The sequence below is a fragment of the Furipterus horrens genome, unplaced genomic scaffold, assembly GCF_987537825.1.
Source record: "Furipterus horrens unplaced genomic scaffold, mFurHor1.1.pri manual_scaffold_13, whole genome shotgun sequence".
Taxonomy (NCBI): domain Eukaryota; kingdom Metazoa; phylum Chordata; class Mammalia; order Chiroptera; family Furipteridae; genus Furipterus; species Furipterus horrens.
Window position 1 is genome coordinate 35953479 of NW_028327183.1, and position 27578 is coordinate 35981056.

At 43.3% G+C, this 27578-nt stretch overlaps 1 protein-coding gene and 2 pseudogenes across 1 annotated transcript; all 3 read left to right on the forward strand.

Moving 5' to 3' along the window:
- Positions 1 to 410: 410 nt before the first annotated feature.
- FFAR1 (free fatty acid receptor 1) lies at positions 411 to 1313 on the forward strand. Its single transcript, XM_090260661.1, has one exon. It carries the CDS (start codon positions 411 to 413, stop codon positions 1311 to 1313), a length of 903 nt encoding a protein of 300 aa, XP_090116787.1.
- Positions 1314 to 7478: 6165 nt separating this feature from the next.
- Positions 7479 to 8359, forward strand: LOC149994504 (G protein-coupled receptor 42-like; annotated as a pseudogene).
- A 16225-nt stretch (positions 8360 to 24584) lies between these two features.
- LOC149994505 (free fatty acid receptor 2-like) lies at positions 24585 to 25458 on the forward strand (annotated as a pseudogene).
- The last annotated feature ends 2120 nt before the right edge of the window (positions 25459 to 27578 follow it).

Sequence of the window (27578 nt, forward strand, 5' to 3'; positions counted from 1 at the left end):
AGAAGTCTAACTTCCATGTCTCAGAAAAGCACATACTGTGGGGCTCAACTCTGTTTAAATTCTCTCTACGCCTTCTCTCCTCAGAGTCTCAGAAATTAATCAGTCTTCGCTCTCCGGGGACCTGCATGCTTTTGTTCTATCTTCTGTTAATCTTCTATCATACTCTTCATTTTAAGAGGTGATACAGTAAAAAGAAAGCAGAGGACTGAGGGCTAGCAGCCTCACTTCTAATCCAGGCATCCCTGTTAACTGGCTTCCACCTCCTTCTGTAGGCCTCCGTCTCCAGATGCCTTCTAATACTCTGAGAAGTGCTGAAACCAGTTTGTGACTCCAAGAGCTCCCCTCTTCAGGCCTGAGATCCGAGGGCAGGGAGCAAGTAAACGCAGGAGCCCATTAGGCCACCGGGACCCATGGACCTCCCTCCGCAGCTCTCCTTTGCCCTCTATGTGGCTGCCTTTGGGCTGGGCTTCCCACTCAACACCCTGGCCATCAGGGGTGCTGTGGCCCATGCTCGGCTCCGCCTTACCCCCAGCCTTGTCTATGCCCTCCACCTGGGCTGCTCGGACCTCCTACTAGCAGCCTCCCTTCCTCTGAAGGCAGTGGAGGCCCTGGCCGCAGGAGCCTGGACTCTGCCGGCCCCGCTCTGTCCAGCCTTTGCCCTAGCTCACTTTGCTCCACTCTATGCGGGTGGTGGCTTCCTGGCTGCCCTGAGTGTTGGCCGCTACCTAGGAGCCGCCTTCCCCTTGGGCTACCAAGCTGCCCGGAGGCCCTGCTATTCCTGGAGCGTGTGTGTGGCCATATGGGCCCTTGTCCTCTTTCATCTGGGGCTGGTCTTTGGATTGGAAGCTCCGGGAGGCTGGATGGACAACACCACCAGCTCACTGGGTATCCACACACCAGTCAATGGCTCTCCAGTCTGCTTGGAGGCCTGGGACCCAGCTTCAGCAGGCCCTGCTCGCCTCAGCCTATCTCTCCTGCTCTTCTTTCTGCCGCTGACCATCACAGCCTTCTGCTATGTGGGCTGCCTCCGAGCACTGGCCGGCTCAGGCCTGAGCCACAGACGGAAACTAAGAGCTGCCTGGGTGGCTGGTGGGGCTCTGCTCACGCTGCTGTTCTGCTTGGGACCCTACAACGCTTCCAATGTGGCTGGCTTCCTACGCCCCGACATGGGAGGCCGCTGGCGGAAGTTGGGGCTCCTCACAGGCGCTTGGAGCGTGGTGCTCAATCCACTGGTGACAGGCTACTTGGGAGGGGGCTTTGGCCGGGGGACATCATGTGTGGCAAAAATGAAATGGGGTACAGCCCAGAAGTAGTAGCCATTGCTTGGGGGAGGGAACATGCAGCAGACACCAGCTGCTTCTTCAGGTCCCTGGTGGGGGCTGCTCCAAAGGAACTGCAGGATGGCCTTGCCTGGGGGCATCCCTGGAGCCACTTATGGGAAGAACTGAGCCTGGCGAGACTGCATCCCAGTGGGAGAGAAGAATGGGGGCCAGGAACTGGGTCACAGGAGAAAGGTAAGTTTACCTCTGCACACAACAGCCTGACTCCTCACATCTTTCCTCTCCTTGTTCCTTACCTGCCTGTCTGCCAGTGTGCTATGGGCAGAGGCCTTTTACTAATGGGGAAGGAGGAGGGAAGTTTGCTTCTAATTTAGAGGAACTTCCACTTTGATGATACACTTTGGGAGATGCTACTCCAAAATCTTTTCCTAGGAAATAACAACTTAATTTCTGAATGAGAGGAGGCAGGAGGCAAAATAATGACATTGTGATACCATTTAGAGGTCACAAGGGGGCAGCATTGGAATTGTGAACAGGAGGTTGGAGGGAAGGGATGCTTCAACGGGGTGAGAAAAAATATTAGCAACACCAGAAATAGTCACAAACAAATATAGAGTAGCTAACATGTGACAGTCATCATGTCAAGTGCTTTACAAGTGTTGTCTCATGTCGTTCTCACACAATCCTTTGATTTAGCCATGCCGTTGCTGTACAGATGGGCGGGATGTTCACTGCATGAGGGAGTCAGACAGAGGGGCAAACACCAACTAAATTCTGGCCTATACTTTGCTCACCAAGCCATGTGCCTGGCGAAGGCTGGCCTCCATCCAGGAGAAGTAGCATCTTATTCTAATTTGAACAAAAACATCACCCAGTCCTCAAATGGTACACTTTGGTGCACAGCAGGGCTGTGCTCAACTGGATGGGGTACCTTTTCCTAATTTGCACAAAGGTGCTGCATGAGTTAGCTACAGATCTGAAGCTATTATCATCTCTATTTTGCAGGGTGAAGAAATTTTCCCAAGGCCCTAGAGCAGAGAAGGGGTAGATGTGGGATGTAATCCTTTCAAGGCAGGACCCCCAAGGGTCAGGGGACATTTAGAAAACTTAGGCTCTCAGGTTAATGTCTGTACTTGGGATCCATTTTGCAAAGGTGAATGGTGGCATGAGGAAGCAGACAGAGAACAGTGGTGATAAAGGAGACAGACACGTGGGCATCTGCGCTGATGAGGCCTGGTGTAGGAAGCAGAATTGTTCCTCTAATGACAATAAGGCCATGAACATACAGGAACACCAAAAGTGGTAGCTATGTGTCAGTGTGTGTGAACTGGTTTATACAAGTTATCTCTTTTCATGCTTAAATGTCTACAAGGGCAAGGAATTTTGTTTTATTTGCTGATATAGCCCCAGCACCTTGAAGAGAGCCTAAAACACATATAGTAGGCTCTCAGCAAATGTTTGTTGAATGAATGAATGCTCACAATAGCCCTCCAAAGAAATATTTGTTTTATAAATATGGGAACAGGCCAGAGAAGCTAAGTAACTTGCCAGAGGCTCTGTGAGAGGCAGAAACAAGTTTGTTTTTTTACGCAGTAGTGACACCAGGGAATTTCAGTAAAAGCGCAGGTGGCCCACTGCCCCTCCCATGATGCCAGGGACTACTGCCTCTCCGCTTCTTCCAGTTACTTTGCCTCCTCCTCTTAGGGGAGCAGTTCCTCCTTGTGACCCATGGAACCTTGCATGAACCACTCCTGGCATCCTCCCCAAACCCTCACCACTTGAGCCCTAAACCCTCCACCAGCTGCCCCAGCAGGTTGAGTCTATGCATTCCCTGTTCCTTCTGCCTGCAGTGTTTCCTCCAGTGATGTCTGTATTATCCTCCCACTCACCCCCCAACCCCTATTACCAAATGTAAGCACCACAACAGCAAAAACTTTGTTTTGTTCACTGCTGTACTTGTAATAGCTTATTTGAGATAAAATTTTTATATCATAAAATTCACCCATTTAGAGTGCCACAATTCAGTGATTTTTAGTAAGTTTAATGAGGTGTGAAATTATCATTATATTCTAATTTAGAACATTTTCACCACCCCATGCTCATTTATAGTACATCCCATTTCCAGTCCTATTCCTCAGGCAACTAGTAATCTACTTGCTGTCTGTATAAATTTGTCTATTCTGGACATTTTATATAAAACAAAACATACAATACATGGTCTTTTGTGTCTGGCTTGTTTCACTTAGCATAATGTTTTTGAGGTTCATTCACACTATAGTACACATGGATATTTCATTCCTTTTTATTACTAGATAGTGTTTTATTGTATGGATATGCCACCCGATTTATCTGTGTGCTAGCTGAGGGACCACTGAATGATGTTTCCATTTTTCAGCTATTATGATTGATGCTATTTGAACATTTATGAGCAAGACTTTGCATGGACATAAGTTTTCATTTTTCATTTTATTTTATTTTTAAATTATATTTTATTGATTATGCTATTAAAGTTGTTCCAATTTTCCCCCTTGCCTCCCCCTGCCTGGTATTCTCTCTAGCAATCTCCATCCCCTACTTAGTTCATGTCCATGGTCATGCATATAAGTTCATGGGCTTTGCATTTCCTATATCATTCTTAACATCCCCCTGTCTGTACCTGCCAATTTACGCTTCCTTTATTTTTAAGTATACTTTATTGATTGCGTTGTTACACTAGTCCCAATTTATTTTCCCTTTGCTCCCCTCTGCCCAGTACCCCTCTTCCCTCCAGCAATCCCACCCCACTTAGTTCATGTCCATGGTTTGTGCATATAAGTTCTTTGGCTTCACCCTTTCCTATATTATTCTTAACTTCCCCCTGTCTATTTTGTACCAACCAATTATGCTTCTTACTCCCTGCACCATTTCCCCATTTCTCCCCCTTCCCCCTCCCAGCTGATAACCCTCCAAATGATCCCCATACCTATGGTTCTGTTCCTATTCTGGTTTGCTTAGTTGGGTTTTGTTCTTATTTTTTAGATTCAGTTGTTGATAGTTGTGAGTTTGTTGTCATTTTGGTGTTCATAATTTTGATCTTCTTTTTCTTAAATAAGTGCCTTTAACATTTCATATAATAATGGCTTGGTGATGATGAACTCCTTTAGCTTTACCTTGTCTGGGAAACACTTTATCTGCCTTTCGATTCTAAATGATAGCTTTGCTGGATAGAGTAATCTTGGTTGTAGTTCCTTGCTTTTCATCACATTGAATACTTCTTGCCAGTCCCTTCTTGCCTGCAAAGTTTCTTTTGAGAAATCAGCTGATAGTCTTATAGGCACCCCTTTGTAGGTAACTCTCTGCTTTTCTCTTGCTGCTTTCAGGGTTCTCTCTTTATCTTTCACCTTTGGCATTTTAATTATGATGTGTCTTGGTGTGTACCTCTTTGGGTCTAGCCTGTTTGGGACTCTCTGTGCTTCCTGGACTTGTATGTCTATTTCCTTCACCAAATTTGGGAAGTTTTCCTTCATTATTTTTTCACATAAGCTTTCCATTTCTTGCTCTTTCTATTCTCCTTCTGACACCCCTATGTGGATGTTGGCACATTTCAAGTTGTCCCAGAGGTTCCTAAGCCTCTCCTCATTTTTTTTTCAATTCTTGTTTCCTTATTCTGTACTGGCTGACTGTTGTTTTTCTCCTTATGTTCCAAATCTTTGATTTGAACCCCAGTTTCCTTCCCTTCACCATTGGTTTTGTGTGGATTATCCTTCGTTTCATTTAACATAGCCTTCACTTCTTCCCTTTTGTGTTTGCCTTACTCAACCATATCTGTCAAGCCTGTGAGCATCTTTATCATTAGTGTTTTGAACTCTACATATGTTAGGTTGGCTATCTCCTCATCACTAAGTTCTCCCACTGAAATCTTGATCCATTCCTTCTTTGGGGCCATACATCTCTGTCTCCTCATCTTGACAGGCTCCTGTGTTTGTTTGCCTCTATGTCTTAGGTAGAGCTGTCACACCTGTTACATTGTAAAGGGCGGAGCCTTAGGTATTCATCAGTGTGGGCAACCCGTTTCACCACGTTGTGGCACTGTATGTGGAGAAGGGGTCTGAGAGAGAACAATGCCACTTGCTCGGCACTTAGCTTTTTTCCAGGCACTTCTCCCACTTCTGTATGGGACTGGCACCTCTCCAGATGTTGTCTTGGCTATTGTTCCCGGAGTGAGTGGGCCTGCGGAGGTTCTAGGACCATGGGAGCCCTTTAAACAAGTGGACTCCACTGAGAGACTGGCAGTTTCCTCCTCTACCCCAACCTCTACTAGTTTGTACAGTCAGAAGCAATGAGGCTTTATTTTCCCTGGCACTGGAACCGTGAGCTGTGCGGTCTGGTCTGGTGCTGGGAGCGCTCCCCAAGTGTCCCTCCTGACATTTTAAAATGTGTAACTGTCCTTTCCACCAGCCTACTGCTGCCACCACTGCTGCCACTACCATACCACATCCTCTCTGCCCCACCTCTGTCCCCCCTACCTGTCTGGATGAGTATTTCTTCTTTATATCTTGGTTTGCTGGACTTCCATGCAGTTTGATTTTCTGGAATTTCTGGTTGTCTCTAGTTTTGAGGTAGTTGTATTCCTTCTCAGTTGTGGAGGGAGATGCAGCGTGTCTGTCTAGGCCTCTATCTTGGCTGGAAGTCCCAATTTATGCTTCTTAATCCCTGCATCTTTTCTACCCTTCTCCCCCTTCTCCCTCCCAGCTGATAACCCTCCAAGTGATCTTCATATCTATGATTCTCTTCCTGTTCTCCTTGCTTGCTTGGTTTGTTTTTTTAGATTCAGTTGCTGATACTTGTGAATTTGTCGCCTGTTGTCATTTTCCTTAAGTAGATACTTATAAGGGAATTGGGTCACATGGTAAGTTTACATTTACCTTTTTAAGAAATTGTCAAAATGCTTTCCAAACTGACTCCACCATTTTATATCCTTACCAGCAATATCTGAGCATTCCCATTTCTTCACATCCTCATCAACACTTGGTATTATCTCATGACTTTGCTTTAGCCATTTCAGTGGCATGTGAGTGAAATGGTATCTCATGATGTTCCATACATATTAGAATGAATAAATAAACAATCTCTGAAGCTGTACAGAACATGGGTGTGAATTCTGGTGGTGATACTTAATATGTTTTATTACATGGATCAAGTCACCTCCACACTGTAAGGCATGAGGATTTCAAGACATAATGGTGATACCCTGAGAAACAGAGTATCTGATATAGATTATCTGCCTCCTAAAAGGTAGCTGCTATCATCATTGCCACTATTATTATTATTATTAATATTATTATTACCATCACCCCATAGAGAGGCTCACACTGGTGACTGGGATGATGGCAGCTAACATCTGTCAAGTTCTCATCATGACATGCCAGTCCCCTTTCTAAGCACTTGACATGTATTAATGCTTTAGTTTATACCATAACATATGAGATTAGTACTATGATTATCTTTTTTCAGATGAGAAAACAGAGATTCAGAAAGTTTAAATCACTTGCCCCACATCAGAGTTAATAAGTGACAGAGCTGACATTGAACCCAGGCCTCTGGCTCCAGAGCCCACACTCTGCATCACTGCATTGTGCTTCCTGCCCATACAAGGCAAACTGGATCAGTGCCATTCTAAAGGAGCAAATATAATGCCAGTGGAGAATTAGGGAGGGAAAGATGAAGTCTACTCAGGCCTGGTTAGAGCATTCCATCAGAGGCTGCCCTAGCATCCAGGCATATAGTTGTGGAATTTGCTCTTCATTTTGCATACTGTGCAGCTCTGTTAATGGAACTGAAGGTATCTTTTGTGCTGTTGCTCACCAGTGAATGACGTTGTGGGCACTGCCAGGTCTTTATCTGTTCTGTCAGATTAGTAGCTAACTGCATTTGTTCTGGAGGAGCCCTCTAGGTGCTTAGCGGCAGAACACTCGAGTTCTCAAATAAGCAAGTGAATGCTGGGTCCTGAGTTGCTATATGGAGTACTGACTTGGTGCTTGCTTTACTGGGGACAGAAATAGAAGACAGTCAGCGTGACCTTGCTGGGGGAAAAGCATTGGGGGCATAAGGAACTGGGGGTGGTGGAAATGTTCCCTGTGGATTGTTGAGATGTTACTGGTGCAAGTTCTCCATCCTCATTTCTCTCTCTCTCTCTCTCTCTCTCTCTCGGCCATCACCATGGACACAAGCCTGGATCAGTTCTTCTTCCCTGACAATCACTGGCTATACTCCATGTACCTCTTCACCTTCCTGTGGGGCTCCCCCTCAACTTGAAGACTCTGGTGGTTTCGTGGGCAAACCTCAGTGCCGGCCTGTAGCCATGGACATGCTCTTGCTGAACCTGATCCTGTGGGACTGCTCCTGCTGCTCTTCCTGCCCTTCCACGTGACATGCGCTGGTCCCTGCCCTTCATCTTCTGCCCCTTCTCCAGATTCCTCTTCTTCATGACCTTCTTTCTCACCTCCCTCTTCCTGGCAGCTGTGAGCATCAAGCACTTCCTGAGCATGGCCTACCCCATGTGGTACAAGACCAGATCCAGGCTGTGTGGAGCCAGTGACCACTGCAGCGTGGTCTACATCACCAAATTCTTGGGGTTCCCCAAGAACCCCTCCCACAGCCAGGGTGCCAGTGGCACCTGCTACCTCAAATTCTGGGAGGATCAGCTGGGTGTCCTCCTGTTTGTCCAGCTGGAGATGGCTGTGGTCCTTTTTGGGATGCCCCTGCTCATCACTAGCTACTGCTACAGCCGCCTGCTGTGCATACTCAGTAGGGGAGCCAACCATCGCTGGCAGAAGAGTCTGATGGGGCTGATGGCAGCCACACTGCTTAACTTCCTCATCTGCTTTGGACCCTACAACGTGTCCCATGTCATGGGCTACTTCTAGGGTGAAAGCTCAATGTGAAGTTACGTGCTGCTCCTCAGCACCCTGATTTCCTGTGTTGACCCCCTGATCCACTACTTCTCATAATCTGGATTCCAAGCTGACTTTCAGAGGCTGCTGGGGAGGCTGACTGTGGCCTGGGGCCTGGGGCTTTTTGAGGGAGGAAAGCAACTGTAAACTGAAGAAGAATGAAGGAGAGGGGCAACTTCAAGAGCTGTCCAACATAGAGAACTCTGGGAGGTAGTGGACTCTGGGAGGGCTGTGGAGTGGGTGGCCAAGTGGCCTCGACTAAAAGATATCTCATCCATAGGACAGTTGCTCGCTCAAGTCAGGTGGGCCCTGGGAGTAGCAGTCTGGGGACTGATGCAGCCAGGGCAGAGCAGGCACCCAGCCTTCCTGAGGATGTGCTCACCAAAGCCCAACTCTTAATCTCACCACACTCCCCTCCCTTCCCATCTCCCCACATGCTGTGGATTAGGCCCAGGGAAGTAGTCAAGGTGAGAGAGGGCTCTGGAGAAAAGTGAGCTCCCTGTGGCAGCAGGCCAGCTCCTGTGCTTTTCTGAGTGTAGAAAAGGAGGTGAGAGCAATGTCCAGGATCTGAGGGAGCTGCCCAGCGACTTGGGACAGGAGAGAAGAATCTATCCTTCAGAGCTGCTGACCTGGTAGGTCGTAAGTGGGGGACACAGGATTCCAGGCACAAAGGAGCATCCTGCTCTCGTGTGGACTTTTCCAGAAAGTTTCCATTATTCAATGAATTCATATTTTAGGGGACATTTGTGAAAAATGACAGAACAAAAATTACCTAAATAGATTTGTTAGTGAGTACTGTCTTTTCTTATTCTGTTTTCTTGTGGTATATGTGGGTCAGGTGCAATTGGTGAACGGAAGGATAAAACACCTAGACTTTGAAGGGAAAGGGCTAAACAATAAGATGCCTGGATGCTGGGAGAGGATCTGGGTTGAAGAAATAACAATAATAGCTGACATGTTATTTTCTTTAACCCTCTCAATAATCATGTAACAGGTAGTATTTCTATTTTTCAGATGAGGGAATAGGCCCAAAAAGATGAAGTCTCTTACCTGAGATCCTATAGCCAGTAAATGATTGAAGGAACACTTGGTCCCTCTGTCTCCACCCTGGCTCCTCATTCTGACCCCATGTTTTGGAGGCATTGTTCTGAAAGGCTTTCCTCTTTTGCTTTTGTTCTACACTCTTCCCCCAGGTGTTCCAATCCATTATAGTAGTTTTGGTCATTGATGACTCCCAAATATCTATCTCCAGCCACAGACTCTTGTGTACCCAGCTGTGTACAGGGGCATCTCATCTTCACAAGTTCAAACCAAACTCTTCAATTTCTCCCACAAAGCTGACCCCACTCCCCAGACTAGTCCCCCTCTAAAAATGGTAACACCATCTACCTATTCTACCAGGCCAGAAACCTAAGCCTCATTTTATAGAAATATTTAATTTTTTTATTTTAAAAATAATCACACAATAAAAAGGAATTTCTTCAGTTGTACACTTTTTTGTGTGTACAGTTCTGTGCATTTTAACAAAGATTCTTGTATCCACCACCACAATCAAGATAAAGAGCCTTTATAGTCACATCTGCTCCTCACCCCTAACTGCTGACAACCACAGATCTACTATTAAGACAGTTTTATCTTCTCAAAAATGTCACATAAATGGAATAATATAGTCTTTAGCCTTTTGAGACTGGCTCCTTTCACTCAACTTAATAATGTCTTTGAGATTCATCCTAATTATTGTATCATAGTTTGTTTCCTTTTACTGCTGAAAGTTTGTTGCTTTGTATGACTGGACCATAATTTGCTATCTATATACCCACTGAAGGACATTTGGGTTGTTTCAGTTTAGGGCAGTTATGAATAGAGCTTCTCTAAACATTCATGTACAAGTTTTTATGTGGCCATACATTTTCATTTCTCTAGGTTAAATATCCAGGGGATGAATGGTTGAGTCATATGATAATTATATATTTAACTTTTTAAGATACTTTCAATCTGTTTGCCTGAGTGGTTGTACCATTCTGCATTCCTCCCAACAATATACGAGGGGTTCAATTGCTCCACATCCTCGTCAGCACTTGGTGTTGTTAGTATTTTTATTTTGGCCATTCTGATAGGTGTATAGCGGTTAAGAAGTAATTTCTGATGCCTCTCCTTTACTACCCACATTCATTTCACCATCTTATTTTTTCTATCTCCAGAATATCTTACATAAATCTGTTTACCTCCAGCTCCATGGCAGCCATTATTCCTCACCTGAACTATTGCAAAATCTGGCTTTTCTTTTTGTCCTCATCCTCATTAGTTCACCCCAAAGCCAGAGGAAGCTTTGGAGAACATAAATTGGATAATGTTGTTGCCCTAAACAAAACATTTGATGGCTCCCTATTCCTGTCTCTCTTCATAGTCTAGCAGGCTCTGTGCTGTCTGGCCCTGCCTCTCTCTCCAAGATCCTCAGAAGCCAACCCACCTTCACTGACACCACTCTGCTAGCCTAGCCTCAAGAAGGCCAAGCTCTCAGTCTCTGCCTACATTGTTTCTACCACACTTTACCGTGCTGGCTCACCCTCTTCTTTCAGCTATTCTCTCCAATGTCACTTTAAAATATATATATTTTTAAATATATATATACACACACACACACATATAATCTATATATATTTATTATTTAATAATCTTTTTATTTTTCAATTAGTTTACATACAATATTATATTAGTTTCAGAGGTACAACATAGTGATTAGACATTTATATAACTTATGAAGTAATCACCTTGTCCAATGTCACTCTTTAGAGAGGATTTCTCTGATCACCTAATCTCAAGCAACCCTCCCCGCCTTGATAGTATCTTACATTGTACGATGACAGTTTGATTTATATATTTGTTCATTTGTTTAATATGTGATTCCTCCCTCTAGTCTGGGAAGCTCTTGACAGCAGTCACCATGTCTGTTTTATTCATTACTATCTACCCAGGTGCCTAAACCAGTACATAAAACAGAGTAGGCATTTGACATTTGATAAATAATTAAATAATAAAAAGTATCTTTGATTCTCTACTATTATAAAAAATGTTACAGAAGTGTCATTTAAAATAAATGCCTGTGTGCTTGCAGATTTCCAAAAGTGGTACTGCTGTATTAAATGATATATACGGTTGACATTTTTATAGATACTAACAAATTACCTTCCCCAACTAAATTAACCATCTCTAAGAGTCTGTAAGGAACCCTATAACCGTGACAACAAGGGAAAATGTCATATTTTAATTTTTTAATGTTTATATTTAAAACTTAGGATCTCACTGTATTAGAGAGGGTCCTCCAGAGAAACAGAACCAATAACATGTGATTATACGTAGAAAGAGGCTTGTGCCTTGGTCAGTGTGGCTCAGTTGGTTGAGCACCATCCACAAACCAAAAGGTACTAGGTTCAATTCCCAGTCAGGGCACATGCCTGGGTTGTGGTTTCTGTTCCTGGTTGAGGCATGCACAAAAGGCAGCCAATCAATGTTTCTCTCTCACACCAGTATTTCTCTCCTTCTCTTTCTCCCTCCCTTCCCCTCTCTCTAAAATAAATAAGCATATCCTCAGGTGAGGATTTTTAAAAAAGAAGAAATATTTGGGTAAGGAATTTGCTCACATGATTGTGGTGGTTTGATGAGTCCAAAGTCTGATGAAGGAGGCCTGCAGACACAAGACTTCAAAGAGTTGTAGTTCAAGTTCAAAGGCAGTCTGATGGCAAACTCAGAAAAGCTGTTGTTGCAAATAAAGTCTGAAGGTAGTCTGCTGGGGAGTTTCCTCTTGCTCAAGGATGTCAACCTTTTGTTCTACTCAGGTCTTTAACCAATTGGAGAAGACCCACCCACTATGGAGGGAAATCTGCTTTACTCAAAGTCTACTAATTCAAATGTATATCTCATCTAAAAACATCCCCTCAGAAACATCTAGAATAATATTTGACCAAATATTTGGACACCATGGCTCAACCAAGTTGACACACTGCATTCAGTATTATTTTAACTTTAATATTTCAGATAAAAAAGTGAGTTAGAAAATATCTGCAAATTATATGCACTTATATCTTTTCCTATTTTTGCCTGTTATTTGATTTCCCAGAGTTCTTTGAATATTAGTATATAAACCCTTTATCAGCTATATGTGTGGAAAGACAGTAGTCTTTTACTTTAATTTCTTTTCATAACGTCATATTTTTATATGCTCAAAATTGTTGTTTCTTTGATGGCTTCTACATTTATATCATACTGGAAAAAAAGCCTTATTTATAAGGCTTAAAAATATTCATATGATACCTATACAACCCCTATAGTTTTTAAAAAACATCCTCAATCTTGAACACACCTGGATTTTACTTTTATTATTTAGTGGCAACTTTTCCAAATGAAGAGGCAAATATCCCAAAATTATTTACTGAAGAGTCCATCCTTCTCCACACTGATTGAAATGGACTTGGATCATTTATTTAGAAAGAGTCCTCAAAATGTAATCTATAAACAAGATATCATCATTTTATCCACCTTATTAGCAGAAACATTAAAAATTAAAAATACCCAGTGTTGGAGAAGGTGCACAGAAATAGTACTCTCATGCCAGTTGGTGGGAATGTAAATTACTGAACATTTTCAGGAAGGTAATATGGAAATATCTATCAAACATTTTAAGGTACCTCTCTTTAACCCAGCAGTTATATCAATTACATATGTAAAAATCTATCTAACTAAAATACTCACATGTAGATAGATACATAGATAGATAATGAACTAGACTGATAAATAGATAGGTAGATAATCACTGAAACACTGTTTATTATAGCAAAAGAACTGGGAACTATGAAAATGGACCCTAGGACTTCCGGCCAAAATGGAGGCAGAGGTAGACACGATTTGTCTCCTCACACAACCATAAAAAGGATCATAACTAACCTCAAGACAAAAACAACCAGAACTTCCAGAAAATTGAACTGTATAGAAGTTTAACAACCAAGGATTTAAAGAAGAAATATTCATCCAGACAGATAGGAGGAGTAGAGATGGGGAACTGGAGCAGAGGGAACACAGTGTGGTGGTGGCAAGGCAGCAGCAGCAAGGCAGTAATGATAGCAACTGGCAGAATGGGCAGTCCCACATTCGTGTGTGGCAGATAAAAGCCAGTAGGTACATCTGGGGAGCCATCCCAGGTCCAAGCCAGATGACACAGCCCAGAATTCCAGTGCTAGGAAAATAAAGCCTCATAGCTTCTGGCTGTGAAAACCAGTGGGGGCTGTTCTGGTGGAAGAAATTGCCCGTATCTCAGGAGAGTCTGTTTAGAGGGCCCCCACAGTCTAGAACACATGCAAACTCACCCACTCTGGGAACCACCACCAGTGCAATAGCTACAGTGGTGCCACTCACATAGGGGAAGTATTTGAAGTGACTGGAAAAGGGGTGAGTGCCAAGCAAGCAGCATTGTTCTCTCTCTGCCCCTGACAATGTAACAGATGTACCAAGAAAGGGAGTCAAAGCAGCACTACCTAATACATAGAAACAAACACAAGGAGGCTGCCAAATTGAGGAGACAAAGAAATATGAGCCAAATGAAAGAACAGGTCAAAGCTCCAGAAAAAGAACAAAACAAAATGGGGATAACCAACCTATCAGACACAGTGTTCAAAACACTGGTGATAAAGATACTCAGAGAATTCACTGAGTTTGACAAATGCATAAGGGAAGAAATGAAGGCTACACTAAGTGAAATAAAGGGACCTTTGTGTGGACTGCATACACCTTCTTTTTTTAGTTGAGCCTTGGTTGCTTTTGACAGATCAATGGGAGGGATTTACCCAGGCCAGTTAGCTGCAAAGATTAGCTGTAACCACTTACTACCAACATCCACCCTCCCATGGTGCAGGTCAAGATCAGCCCCCACCTGTGTTTTGCCTGTAGTTACCCTGTCTTAGCTATAAAGAAATCTGAGGTGGCTGCTATTTGTGCTATTCTTGGAGATTCCCAGGCAAAGCCAAGTCATAAATCTAGGTTGGCTGCTGTTAGTGCTGGGCCTGGGGCTCACTGAGGCCAGCTGTTGCTTGTTTGAGAGGATTTAGGAAGTTGTGCAGCATGAGCCAAGACCAGCCATTCATATGGAAAAGCTGCTTGGGTGGGCCTGTAAGTTGGGTGAGGCAGAGTCTCTGAGGATTTCCAAGGTGGATCAAACAGAGTTAGCCAGGTTGATGGACTCTCAGATACAGCACCAGTCTGCTGGCCCCATGGCTCTGTGGAGGTAGGGCTCAGAAAAGGGACAATGGCCTCTGTTCACCCTGATGCCAGACACTGTGCCTGCACCTCTCATTCTAGTCTGGATGGATGTGGTTTCTTTAATTTTGTAGTTGTCAAGACTTCCACTGGACTTGATTTTTGATGGTTCTGAGTGATGGTTGGTCTATATTTTAGTTGTAATTTTGATGTGATTGTGTGAAAAGGCAAGCTATGTCTGCCTATGATGCCATCTTGACCAGAAGTCTCATTATTACACAATTTTTAACAATTAAAGCACTAATAATACAAAAACATTCACCACCTTGTTTCTGACCAAGCTAGAAGAGATTTTCCAGTTGTCTGAAAAATCAGAGGGATGCTGTGAGGCTAGCTGAGATAATGATGATAAATTATTTAACATGGTCATGCCTCTAAGTGCCCACCCCTCAAATCTCAGGCATTAAAAACAAGAGGACTGTCTTCTCTAAGACCAATGAGGGTAGCATCACTGGAAGATGGGGGAATGTGAGCAGGACACACCATTAAGCAATGACTAACAAGGCTGATGCCCAGGAGATGTGTGGGAGGGTCTCATTAGTGTAGGGCCACCACATGCTTTTGGAATCTGCCATTTCTCCTGTTGATATAAGATCAAAAATGTACCCCAAAGGTTGACTATCAGAATAATCACACCTAGACAAACCTCTGCCTAACCAATCTCCTGGGAGCCAGTCACAAAGAGTAATCAGCAATGAGTTCAAAACATGATCAGACTTCTGATACCACTCCATCAGTCTCACCCCTGACTGGTCTCCAGACATCCCCAAAACCAGACACAGGATTTTTCCCAAAGTAGCAGGCTCCTGTGGACCCTTGAGACACATGACAACAGCCTTTAAGGTACAGTTTCATACCCTTTTGGGAGGAGCCTCCTATCATAACAGCTAGAGAGAGAAATTTTAAAATGGTAACTTAGAAAAGAATATGGCACAGAGCCAAGGCTGTCCCTGTAGCAATAAGAGTCTGGCTTATAAGCTTTTTCAGTGAGGGAGAAGAGGTGAAGTTATAACTGGTGCCCTAGGAATTGCTCAAAACTGGTCTCCCTGAAGGCGGGCATCACGTGTGGAAGCATCATTCCTTTGCAGTGTGGTTGACACAGAGGGAGACTGAAACTGGCCTGTGAGATAAACAGCAGAGCTGGTGGTGTGCTTTGCAATTTGGCAAAGATCTCCCCCAGAGATAATCTTTTTAACTTGTAATATAAATTTGAGGGGTTGGCATCATTCTGCTGTCTTTACAGATGACAGCACTAAGGATAACATCTGTGAAATGAATACAGGATATAAAAAGGAGACCTTTGCTGTTTTAGTTTCAAACAAGAACAATCAACAGATACCAAGCACCGCCACAGCCCAACCTAATGGGGATGTTAGACCATCCATCTAGACCAGTGGTTCTCAACCTTCCTAATGCTGCAACCCTTTAATACAGTTCCTCATGTTGTGGTGACCCCCAACCATAAAATTATTTTTATTGCTAATTCATAACTGTAATTTTGCTACTGTTATGAATCGTAATGTAAATATCTGATATGTAGGATGTATTTTCATTGTTACAGATTGAACATAATTAAAGCATAGTGATTAATCACAAAAACAATATGTCATTATATATGTGTTTTCCAATGGTCTTAGGTGACCCCTGTGAAAGGGTCATTCGACTCCCAAAGGGGTCGCAATCCACAGGTTGAGAACTGCTGATCCAGACTGTGAAAACTAGTTCTGTCAGCACTCACTCAAGACCCCCTCTAGGCCACATACAAGGAACTGGGAAGCGGAAGAGGCAGGCATTGAGGACTGTTCTGGAAAGCTGTGAGTGCTATGTTCTGACCTCAGTGGGAAGAGGAGGAGAGCTTCCCACAAACAGATAAGATAAACAATAGCCCTGGCTAGGTGGCTCAGTTGGTTGGAGCATCATTCCACGAACCAAAGCATTTCAGGTTTGATTCCCAGTCAGGGCACATACCCAGGTTGCAGTTCAAACCCCAGTTGGGGGGTCTGTGGGAGGCAACCAATTGATGTCTCTCTCTCAAATCAGTAAACATCCTCAGGTGAGGATTTAAAAAAAAAAAGACACACAATACAGGGACTCTAAGATAGCAGCTGGGAGGGCTTGACATGGCCCTGAAGTTTAGAGGACACAGGGCTGATGCCAGATGCTTACTGGGAGAAATTAAAACCTGGCTCACTCAGCCTGGCAGAACAAAATGAGAAAGAAGGCTACACTGGGAGTGAGCTGCTGTTCCACCAACAATGGGGCAAATGTGCATGGCTCCCTTGGACCAAATAAGAGCCTTTTGCTAAGGAGGCAGCCTAGAGTCATTTTATAAATGATACCACCCAAGGGTCAGCCTACAGGAGCAATGCAATGTAACAGAAGGCATGCCCAAGGGCTGGGGGTGGGTCAAGTGTGGCCAAGCAGAGGAGGCACTCCACATCCAAGGGAGACACAGAGACAGGTGCCTGCTGGAAAGCCCAAGAACTTGCAAAAAGTCCCCATGGGAGAATGAACTGGCACTAGATGCCTTCCCTGACCAGAGAGCTTTGGCTTCAGGTCATAACTGTGCCAGACCAGCTAGACATTTGCCACCCCCTACACCTACTCTATGCCTGTAGAACGGAGCCCAAGGTGGGTTCAAAGCAAAAGATAAGGAATGGAAGAGGAGATGAAATGGATGGAGCCAAGAAAAAGAAATCCCAGTCGCTGGCCTTCTCTGGGTTGCAAGCCTAAGGCATTGCAAAGCTGGAAGGGACAAGTGCCACTGGAATAGAATTGGGAATTTTGATATAACACTGGTCTGGAGTTGTGTGATTATTTAACTGGACTAGACTTTTAAATCATCTAAACGTGCCCAAAGAAGCCATGTCACCCAAGGAGCCAAGCAAGCAGCAGAAACAGGGGGTGTAGGGGAAGAATAAAATTAGGTTTTACTTGAATTTTGTCAAGTTCAGCTCATTCAACAGCATGATTATATTCAATTCTAGATACGCTCAGTGGGCAGTCACTTGCCTCTTTGGCTTCTTTTTTTTTCTTTTAAGTATATTTTGTTGATTATGTTGTTACAGAAGTTTCAATTTTTTTCCCCTTTGCTCTCCTCTGCCCAGTATCCCCCTTTCCCAGCAATCCTACCCCCCTTCCCTTAGTTCGTGTCCATGGGTCGTGCATATACGTTTTTGGCTTCACCCTTTCCTATATTATTCTAAGCTTCCCCCTGTCTATTTTGACAACCAATTACGATTCTTAATCCCTGCACCATTTCCCCATTTCTCCCCTTCCCCCTCCCAGCTGATAACCCTCCAAATGACCCCATACCTATGATTCTGTTCCTATTCTGGTTTGCTTATTGGATTTTGTTCTTATTTTTTAGATTCAGTTGTGGATAGCCGTGAGTGCCTCTTTGGCTTTTAGCATCTGCATAACATCCATGGCAGCTCTTGGCTCTTGAGTGACCAGATATAGAAGGGGCTGCTGCCCCAGAGTGGACCAGAGCACGGCAGCACAGGGCCACTTGCCCACGACAGGGCCTGCCACAGGGCTGGCCCAGAGGGTATTGGGCCCAGGTCTCACAATTGCTCTTTGAACATAATCACCAGATAAGGTTAAACATAAAGTCACAGGAAAATGTTGACAGGACCCAACTTTGAACCCGTAGCTCATTTCTGACTTCACACTTCAATGAATTCTGTCAAGAACAAGCAAATAAAATCCCACAACTATTGTGAGAACAGTACAATTACATTTCTTATTTTATTTAAGAATGCTGCTCTACTATTGTAATCCCATTTTGGCATTTCATCATTTTTTTTTTTTTTTTTCATACACCAGGAACCTCAAAAAACTGGAAGTGGTCTTGCCTGTCCTTACCTCTGAGAGGCCCTGTTCTAAGGACATTGGTCATCCTTTGGTTGCCTAGCATCTGAACCCCTTTCTATGTTTAGGGAACTGCCCAAGTATGAATTCTAAGTCTTAGTGGGAAGCAGAACCCCACTCCCACTAGAGAGACTGATAATACTGGGACTCAGTTTTCTGTGCATCCTTCCTCTGTTTAGGCAATCAGGTGCACCTGCTCAAATTCTAAATCTGAAGCTACAAAATGGGACAAGAAGGTGGGGCAGTGGAGAATTAATTCTGGTGGTGACAATAGTAGTGCAAGTAAAATGTGGCTCTAGGGCCCAGTGTTCAGTATGACTGTTTTTGGGAGGGAGGGGCTCCTGTGTCCTCATTGGACTGGGTCAGTGGCAGGACTTTCTGTGTGATCCTGGCTGCGCAGTTTCCTTTATACTCCAACCTGGTTCACCAGCTTTTTAGCAAATCATTTTTATCATATAATCCTTAAATTAGCCAGAGTTGGCCTCTGTTGCTGCAATTAAGACCCCTTCACAATGATTATAAGCTAAGAGAGTCTGCATTCCAATGAGATTCTCAGCTCATTAGTAATCTTTGTTGAATTAAAACAGTAAAGAGATATTGCTTGATATCCATTCAGCAGGCAAAGACCCGGAAGCTGGACAATGCCAAGTATGGGTGGGAGTGTGGCTCCGAGTTCCAATGGCTGTGAGGCTGAACTTTTTCTGTTTTCTGTCTACCTTGGTCCTATGTGGGGCTGCCTAACAGAAGAAAAGGCTGTGGCTGAGCTGTGTGGACCACACTGCTTACTACTTCCACAAACTAACCTTAATTCTAGGTGTGCACTGTGATGAGAAACATAGCTCATAATAAATGCTCAATAAATGTTAGCTATATTTTTTCTTGCTTTTAATTTATTTTTTTGAGCAAGATTGCACACACATACATAGAAAAAAAAATGAGCATTATAAAAAGCTTTATGGGGACAAACCACTACTAACAGTTTCCTTGGTATTCCTTCCCCCAACCTACTCTTCACCCAGCATCCAGAGGGATCCTTTGGAGATGTGAAGCAGATTACAGCACACTTCTGCCCATAGTACTCTGGATGTCACACTACATCCTGACACAGCCACAAGGCCCCATATGATCTGGGACCTACTGACTGACCTGACCTGACCTGACCTTATTCCCAGGACCATCAGTCCTCTTACAGTCACTCTGACCTCCCTGACCTCCTCTGACATGCTGTCACTCATCTTAGGCTTGCTGTCTGTTGCTGGAATGCTCATAACAGTCTCATACCTCATTCTCTTCTTTCTTATAGGTCTCTGTTCAAACATCACCTCCTCTGAGAGGCATTCTAAGATTGCCCTCACCTTCTGTCCTGTACTCTGCTTTTCCAATCTCTGTCTTCCTTCATTGTGCCAGCCTAGCCCCTGGCTTGATGTTATATACATGTTTCTCAATCTATATAGAGAGAACATCAATGGGACATCAGCTCTGTGCAGCAAGGCCTGTTCACACTGATTGCCCAGTACCAGGGAGCTCCATCCCATGGAGCTGCTCTGCAAGTGCTCACTGCATGAATGCACAGGTATATATCCCCTTCTCTTACAACTCATTATTCTCATACTTTCATTTTTTTATTTAACAATACATCTGAGTTTGATCTACATTGGCATATGTAGAATTGCCTCATTCTTTGTAACAGATGCATAGCATTTCTGCTGTTGGATCCCCCACAGTTTTCATTTAACCAGACCCTTTCCTGATAAACATAAGTTGTTCCAAGTCTTTTATTATCACAGAACAAGCAAAAAGATAACTCAGTGATAAACATTCTTTATTGTGAACATGGGAATGCATATCTATACAATAAACTTGTAGAGGTCAACTTGTTGGGTCTGATTGCATAGGATTTTTAATTTTGAAAGATTATCAACAAATTGCACCCCACAAAATATGTCTCTAATAATAGGGGGAGAGAAAGAAAGAGAGGAGTAGGAGATGAGGCCAAAGAGTGAGGGGAGCAGGAAGCTGACACAGAGGAACTGTGGGCCGCTGTAGGACTGTGGCTTTGACGAGATATGAGGACACTATGGGATTTTAAGTAGTGGATGGATTTGACCTACTTGTGCTCTAAAAGATCATACTGGCTGCTGTGTGGAGAACAGACTGAAAGGGCCAACAACAGAAGCAGGAAGACCATATAGATTACTATGGAAAGCAGGTGAGAGACAGTGATGAGGGCCTGAACAAGAGTGGTAGCAATAGATGGAGTGAGGAGTAATTGGATTGGGGATAGTTTGAAGATTTTCTGATGGAGTAAATGGCAGAGAAAGAGAAGAGTCAAAGATATCTCTCAGATTTGGGGCCTGAGCAACTGAAAGGATGGAGAAGTAAAGTCTGTGTCACCTGGGATCCCACTCCTGAGATGATGAAAGTGAGAGCCTGAGAGCCAGCAGTTGGTGGAGCAGAGGCATCTAGAAAACATGACAGGTAAGGTTTCTTGACCTTAGACTGTTTTTGTGGTTTCAAAGGGGTACAGCTGAACTGCAAATGAGAGCAGTGGCCGCCTAAACCCAGTTTCCTGGTTGGGCCCCCGCCCTCCTTTCTCTTTGCTTTCCCTGTCAGTGCATGCTGTTTTACACGTATAGATGGAATTCTGTTTCCTGACATCTTGAAGTGTTTCCTAGTCATTCCATTTTCACTATCCCTGTATCTGGTCTTCACCTCATCTGTTGTTGCTGGATGCTAAAGAGGATGGCAATGGCTCTGTGTTGTCAGGATATCGAGAGGGCTCTGAACCAGAAAGGGGTTGTCAGATTCTGACTGGCTGCAGCAGCTTATTAGGACGTATCAAAGACTAGGAGAGGAAGATAAGATCAACAGATGAGACAACCATCATTCGAGGTCAACCAAGTCCAGATGAAAGTCAGCTCTCTCAAGCTTGCTCCTGTGTCCTCTCCCCAGGGTCCACTAGGCTGAGCAGCCTGACCTGACTTCTATCCAGCCACACTGGTTTCCTTTCCATTCCTCCAACACAGCGAGCTTATTTGAACCACAGGGCTTTGGTGCTTGCTGTTCCTTCTGCATGGAATGCTTTTCACATTGCTGGCTCCTTATCATCAGTTCAAATGGCCTTTTTCAGCCCAGGCCTTTAACATCTCTCTCTAAAAAAGCCCATCCCAGTCTCTCTCTATATTTCCCTTTTTGCTTCCTTTCTTCACTTGAACTTACCCGGTGACTTTGTTTACTTGTTTACTATCTGTCTTGTTCATTCATGTACCCAGAGTAAGGGCTCAGCACATTTGATGAACAGGAAACAAAGTGATGGTGAAAGGTGTGGCATTGTGGAGAGGAAGTGCACATACATAATTAATGCAAATCAACCTCAACTTTGACTTAATTGAGTTATACTTGAGATGTTTCCCTACCTGCTCCCATGATATAGCTGTATGTGATTCTGCAGAAGCTTTATGATTCTGCAGAATAACTTAATCTGAACTCCCCTTTCTACTCCTTTGACCCTAGGACCCTAGGACCCCAGCACCAAGGATGTCCCATTACTGGTAACTTGGCCAACAGAATGAAGATAGAATAGAGAAGATAACAAACATTGGTTGCTTATATCAGGTAGCAAACTCTGACAGGTACATTCAAATTTCATCCTTTCACTCCACATATTCAACTGCCTATTATATGCGAGGGACTATGTGAAGTATTTTCTAAGGACAAACTTCAAAATAGTTACTTCCAGAAGAGATGATTTTACCTAGACTCAACACTAGGACCATATGAAAAGGGGACTTATGAGAGCCTTATGAAGTCTTAGAAATTGCCCACGGTCTTGGCATCTGCTAGAAGAAAGTATTCTCTGCCCTGTTCCTGACCTGGGAATCAGCTCTGCATGATTGTGGATAGTAATGGATAGCATTTTAAGATAATTTAGAGCTGCCCTATCCAGCAGTCTGCCTTTCCAGTAAGTTTCTGTTCCTCAATCAGATTCACACAGTAAACTAGCACAAAAGATTATTATGTTGCTTCCATCTTATGTATATCAAACATCAGAACTACTTCCTGAGTGCCCATTTTAGGCCAGGCACTGTGTGGGTTACGGAGGGCCAGGCTGCAAGGTGGAGAATAATGAGCTAAGTGAGGAGAGATCATTTCTTCTGGAGAAAGTGTGCTGAGGGTCACTCTTCCGGGGGCAAGAAGAAGAGTTTCTCTTGGCAGTGTCAGGCAGCTGGTGGCAAGACAGACACAATCTCTGAGAAGAGACAAAGCATCCTCTCTGCCCATATCTTCATGTGTCTGCCTCAAGACACCACCAGGGAGCAATGTGGACTCTACACAGGTTGATGATAGACCAGCAGTGAGAAGTCAGGGGCCACAAGAGAAAAGATTGGGGAGGAATAGGAAAAGAAAGAACAAAAGGAGCAGGATACGGATATGTGTGCAAAATTATTTGAAATAATTGTCCATGGAAAGGAAACAGAATAGATTCCTTAGAATACAGAAGGAGGACAGAGTCCAAAAGAACAGTTGTGATCTGGACTCGGAGAAATAAGTTTGATGGGGACAGAGTTCAAGCTTCCTTGTAAAGAACTCAACTATTGATCTTTGTCTTTTTGAACACATGATTCTTCCCAGTATAAAAGCCTGTTATTTGTGAAAGAGAAAGAGGTGGTCCAGTTGGACAAGGCTCCATTTGCTTCTGAGAACTGATGTATTTGAAAAGCCATCTGTATTCCTCCAGGAAAAGGCAAGGCACCTGATTTTGCTTGTGCTCAGGAAAGAGGCCATTGGGATCAAGATCTAGGAAGAGTTGGGGTGGAAGGAATGCATGTAGATAAACTTAGCAAGACAGGGCAGAGTGTGGAGTTTACTCTCCAAGAGGAGAGGAAAGAGGCAATAGAAACAGGAAAGGGGCAAGGACAAGGTAATGGAGAGATGCTGCTGGTGAGGGCCAGGTGCAGGTGAGAGCAGGAGGAAAGCAAAAGGTGAGCTCAGTCCCAACTGGGTGGGAGCCTCCCTCTTCACCTGGTCGTCTACAAGATTCTCCAGTTTGGGAATGAGCCACACAGATGTACACCAATCATTTGTTACCAATAACAGGTTAACTACTCAAAGCTTTATTTTAAATGTCTACCTTAATAATAAGTTAGAGGAGACTAAAGGTGACTCTTGGTTGACATAAATCTCATGTACATAAGCTTTCCTCAGGGGCAGAGAAAAGAGTGAATCTGCAGGCATCATACTGGGGATTCTGGTAGTTCTGGTGAAAATACTGGTTATACATGGTACAGAATGAAAACAAGCTAATGCTGAGAGGACTTAGAGTGATTTTCCCAGACTCATATGGCTGATAAGAATGGTCAGGACTGGAATCCTGGTTACCTGGCCCAGGTCAGGCCTCTTCTGTTACCACACCCAAACCTATAGGTTTTCTTTGAATTGCTCAGCATATTATCAAGAAACTGGGCATCTGGGATTCATCGTGAGCCTGCTTTTCCCTCGGGCTTAATTGAATTCCCATTTTCAAAAGTGGAGCTGAGAAATCTGCATTCAAGTCCAATATCTTAAGGCAAGAAAAGAAAAAGAAAAGATAAGGTGAGAAAAAAAGCTACAATCAGGTTGAGTAAAACTTGGAAAAACTCAGCAACAGTCTCAGGCTTCCTCCCTCTTTATTTTGAAGCAACCTGTTTCTTTTCACTCAAACTATGTAGCCATTCATTTACTGTCAGATTTTTGTTGATCACCTACCATGTGTCAGGCACATTTCTAGGTACTAGAGACACAATGGTGAACAAGACAGATAATGTCACTGCCCTCATGAAGTGTCCTTTCCAGTGGAGACTTGACAACCTCATAACTTTTCCTATGAGAGCTTCTGAGACATCAAAATTCTGAGGAGACTAATATTTTGTGTGTGTGTGTGTGTGTGTGTGTGTGTGTGTGTGTGTGTGTGTGGTGTGGAAATGGAGATTGGGAAGATGCTAAAGAAGTAATTTGGCTGGAAAGAAAGGAGGCCTTTCTTCTCCATGACATACAGAAAGCAGAACAAGGCTCACTTTGAAGAGTTAACAATAATTACTTGGGGAGGCAGGGAGAGAAAATACAATGAAGCTAAGAATGGATTCAGCTTGATTTGGGGCTGGGAAGCCCATGGTCAGAGAGAATTCTGACCCCATCTTTTCTCTCTTTTGGAAGGATGGCCCCAAGTCCCAGAAGCTTGGAATTTTTCTTTGTCTGCATCATATCTTTTCTCATTTGGTTTCCCTGCCAACCACCTGGCACTTTGTCACATGAGTCTTCCAGCCCCACCCTGTACCTGTCTCCATCCTCCTGCTCAGCCTGACACTGGCAGATCTCCTGCTGCTGCTGCTGCTTCTGCTGTCCTTCAAGATAGTTGAGGCTGCATCTGACTTCTACTGTTACCTGCCTGAAATAGTCTAAGCGCTCACTGGCTATGACTCTTACAATAGCACGTGGCTGCTGGTAGGCATTAACATTGAGCACTACCTGGGAATGGCTTCCCCCATGCGATACAAGCTGTCCCACCGGCCTGTGTATGCAGTGATTTCTGCTCAGGTCTTCTGAACTTTGTCCTTTGAACACTGTAGTATTGTGATCACTGTCCAGTAACCTACCAACCAACAATGTGATGAGTGATGCCTCCCTGTCTGCTATGAGAACTTGCCCCAAGTGCAGCTGGACATAGTAACTCCTGTGAAGCTGGAGCTTTGTCTTGTCTTTTTCTTCATCCCCATGATGGTCACCATTTTCTGCTACTGGCGCTTTGTACATACTGTGCTCTCCTGCACCCAACTGGGGCTCTGGAAGTGCTGGAGAGCCGTGGGGTTGGTCATTGTGACCATCTTCAAGTTCCTGGTCTGTTTGGGACCCTACAACGTGTCTCAGGTGGCAGGGTTCTTCCACAGAAGAAGTCAAAGCTGGCAGTGTGCAAGGTGTTGCTCAGTGCTCTTGGTGCTTGCATCAACCCCTTCATTTACTAGTTTTCCTCTCCAGCTGTCCACAAAGCCATTGATGAAAGGCTACAGAGGCTACAGAGCTTGGATGGATAAAGAGTTGAAGAACCAGCTGCAGAGAGGAAATGGGAGCTTAAGTATGAACAATGTCAGCTTCACAGGAGACTAAATTTGCCAGCTTGTTAAGTCCTTGCAGAGAAAGGCTAAAAAAGGGAACAGTGAAACAGAACTGGGGAGAGTTCTCCTGTGTCTAGCTTAAGAAGCAAAGATGAACATCTCAAATCCAACTTATCCATTTGGGTGAGAGTTTTTGTTTTGTTACCCAGAGTTTACAACATTTCTTTATTTACGGTTGGTACCACTTCAGGGTAAGCTGCAAGCTCTGTTATCCTAGAATATCAGTCTTGGAATTCTTTATTTTCCCCATTCAGTATCTATAATATAAGGCAGTAGCATTCATATATCTACTACAGAGAGTTTGATATATCCTTGGCCCTGATTTGGGCAAGAGAGGGATTCCACATGCTGAGTCTGACCATCCAGCACAGACAAGAGTCTGGACCAGCAGACAGGATTCTGCATGTGAGCCCAACAACCAGCACCCCAATCAAAGCAATTGCTGGCTCGGGTCTATAAAACGTGCAGGAAAGAAACAGTTCTTGAGAGGAAGAGTCAGTGCTAGTGTTAAGAAACTCAAGTCAGAATACTTTTTAGTAGTTATGCCCTATTTTCAACCGCCAGTATTCTGTATTTCTGCCTTCTTTTCTCCTTAATCCATCTTTCCAAAGGTCTGTTAATTTGTCTTTTCAAAAAAATAAGATTTTCTCTAGCATTTATTTTTGTTTTCTGTTTTAGTTATGGCTAATTTTATTATTGTTTCCTTTCTTTTTCTTTATTGAGTCTTTTCAGTTGTTCCTTTTCTAATTTTTAAAAGTTGGATGCTCATTATATTTTTGCCTCTTTGTTAATATAAGTATGTAAGACTATAAATTTCCCTACAAGAGCAGTTTTAGTGGGATACTACAAGTTTTGATTTGCACAATTTTTATTATTTTGAGTTCTAAATTGGCTCTAATTTCCATATAGTTTTTTCTTTGACTCTTGAGTTTAGAAATGTTTCTTAATTTTTAAGCATATGGATTTTTTTCTTGATCCTTCCATTATTCATTTCTAATTAGAATGCACTGAGGTCCGAAAATGTTGTTTGAATGTTACTAGTTCTTTAAAATTTGTTGAAAATTACTTTTTGGCCTAGGATATAGTCAGGTGTAATAAGAATATAGATTCTAGCTTGAGTTCTAACAGAATATGGACTCAGTCTATGTTTAAAACGTACCCACTCAGACTTGGTTATAACAGAATATGGACTCAGTCTATGTTTAAAGAATACCCACACAGCCTTTGTTCTAAGAAAATACGGACTCAATTTATGTTTAAAGAATACTCACTCAGCCTGTGTTCTGACAGAATATGGACGCAGTCTTTGTTTAAATATTACTAACTCAGCCTGTGTTCTAACAGAATGTGGACTCAGTCTATGTTTGAAAAATACTCACTCAGATTGTATACTAACAGAATAGTTCTAAAAGAATATGTACTCAGTCTATTGCAAAGAATACTCACTCAGCCTGTGTTCTAACAGAATATGAACTCAGTCTATGTTTAAAGAATACTCACTCAGCCTGTGTTCTAACAGAAAACTCACTCAGCCTATGTTCTAACAGAATATGGACTCAGTTTGTGTTTAAAGAATACCCACTCAGCCTATGGTCTAACAAAATATTGACTCAGTCTATGTATAAAGAATACCCACTCAGCCTTTGTTCTAACATAATATGGACTCAATATATGTTAAAGAATACTCACTCAGCCTGTGTTCTAATAGAATATGGAATCAGTCTATGTTTAAAAAATTCTCACTATTCCGGTGTTCTAACAGAATATGGACTCAATCTGTGTTTATAGAATACTCATTCAACCTGTGTTATAACAGAATATGGACTCAGTCTGTGTTTAAAAAATACGCACACAGCCTGTGTTCTAACAGAAAACTTACTCAGCCTATGTTCTAACAGAATACAAACTCAGTCTATATTTAAAGAATACTAACTCACCCAGTGTTCTAACAGAATATTCACTCAGCCTGTGTTCTAACAGAATAATCACACAGCCTGTGTTCTAACAGAATATGGAGTCAGCCTATGTTAAAAAAAAAA

Excerpts from the sequence above, each read along its gene's own strand:
- FFAR1 (XM_090260661.1), top strand. The coding sequence starts at position 411 with ATGGACCTCCCTCCGCAGCTCTCCTTTGCCCTCTATGTGGCTGCCTTT.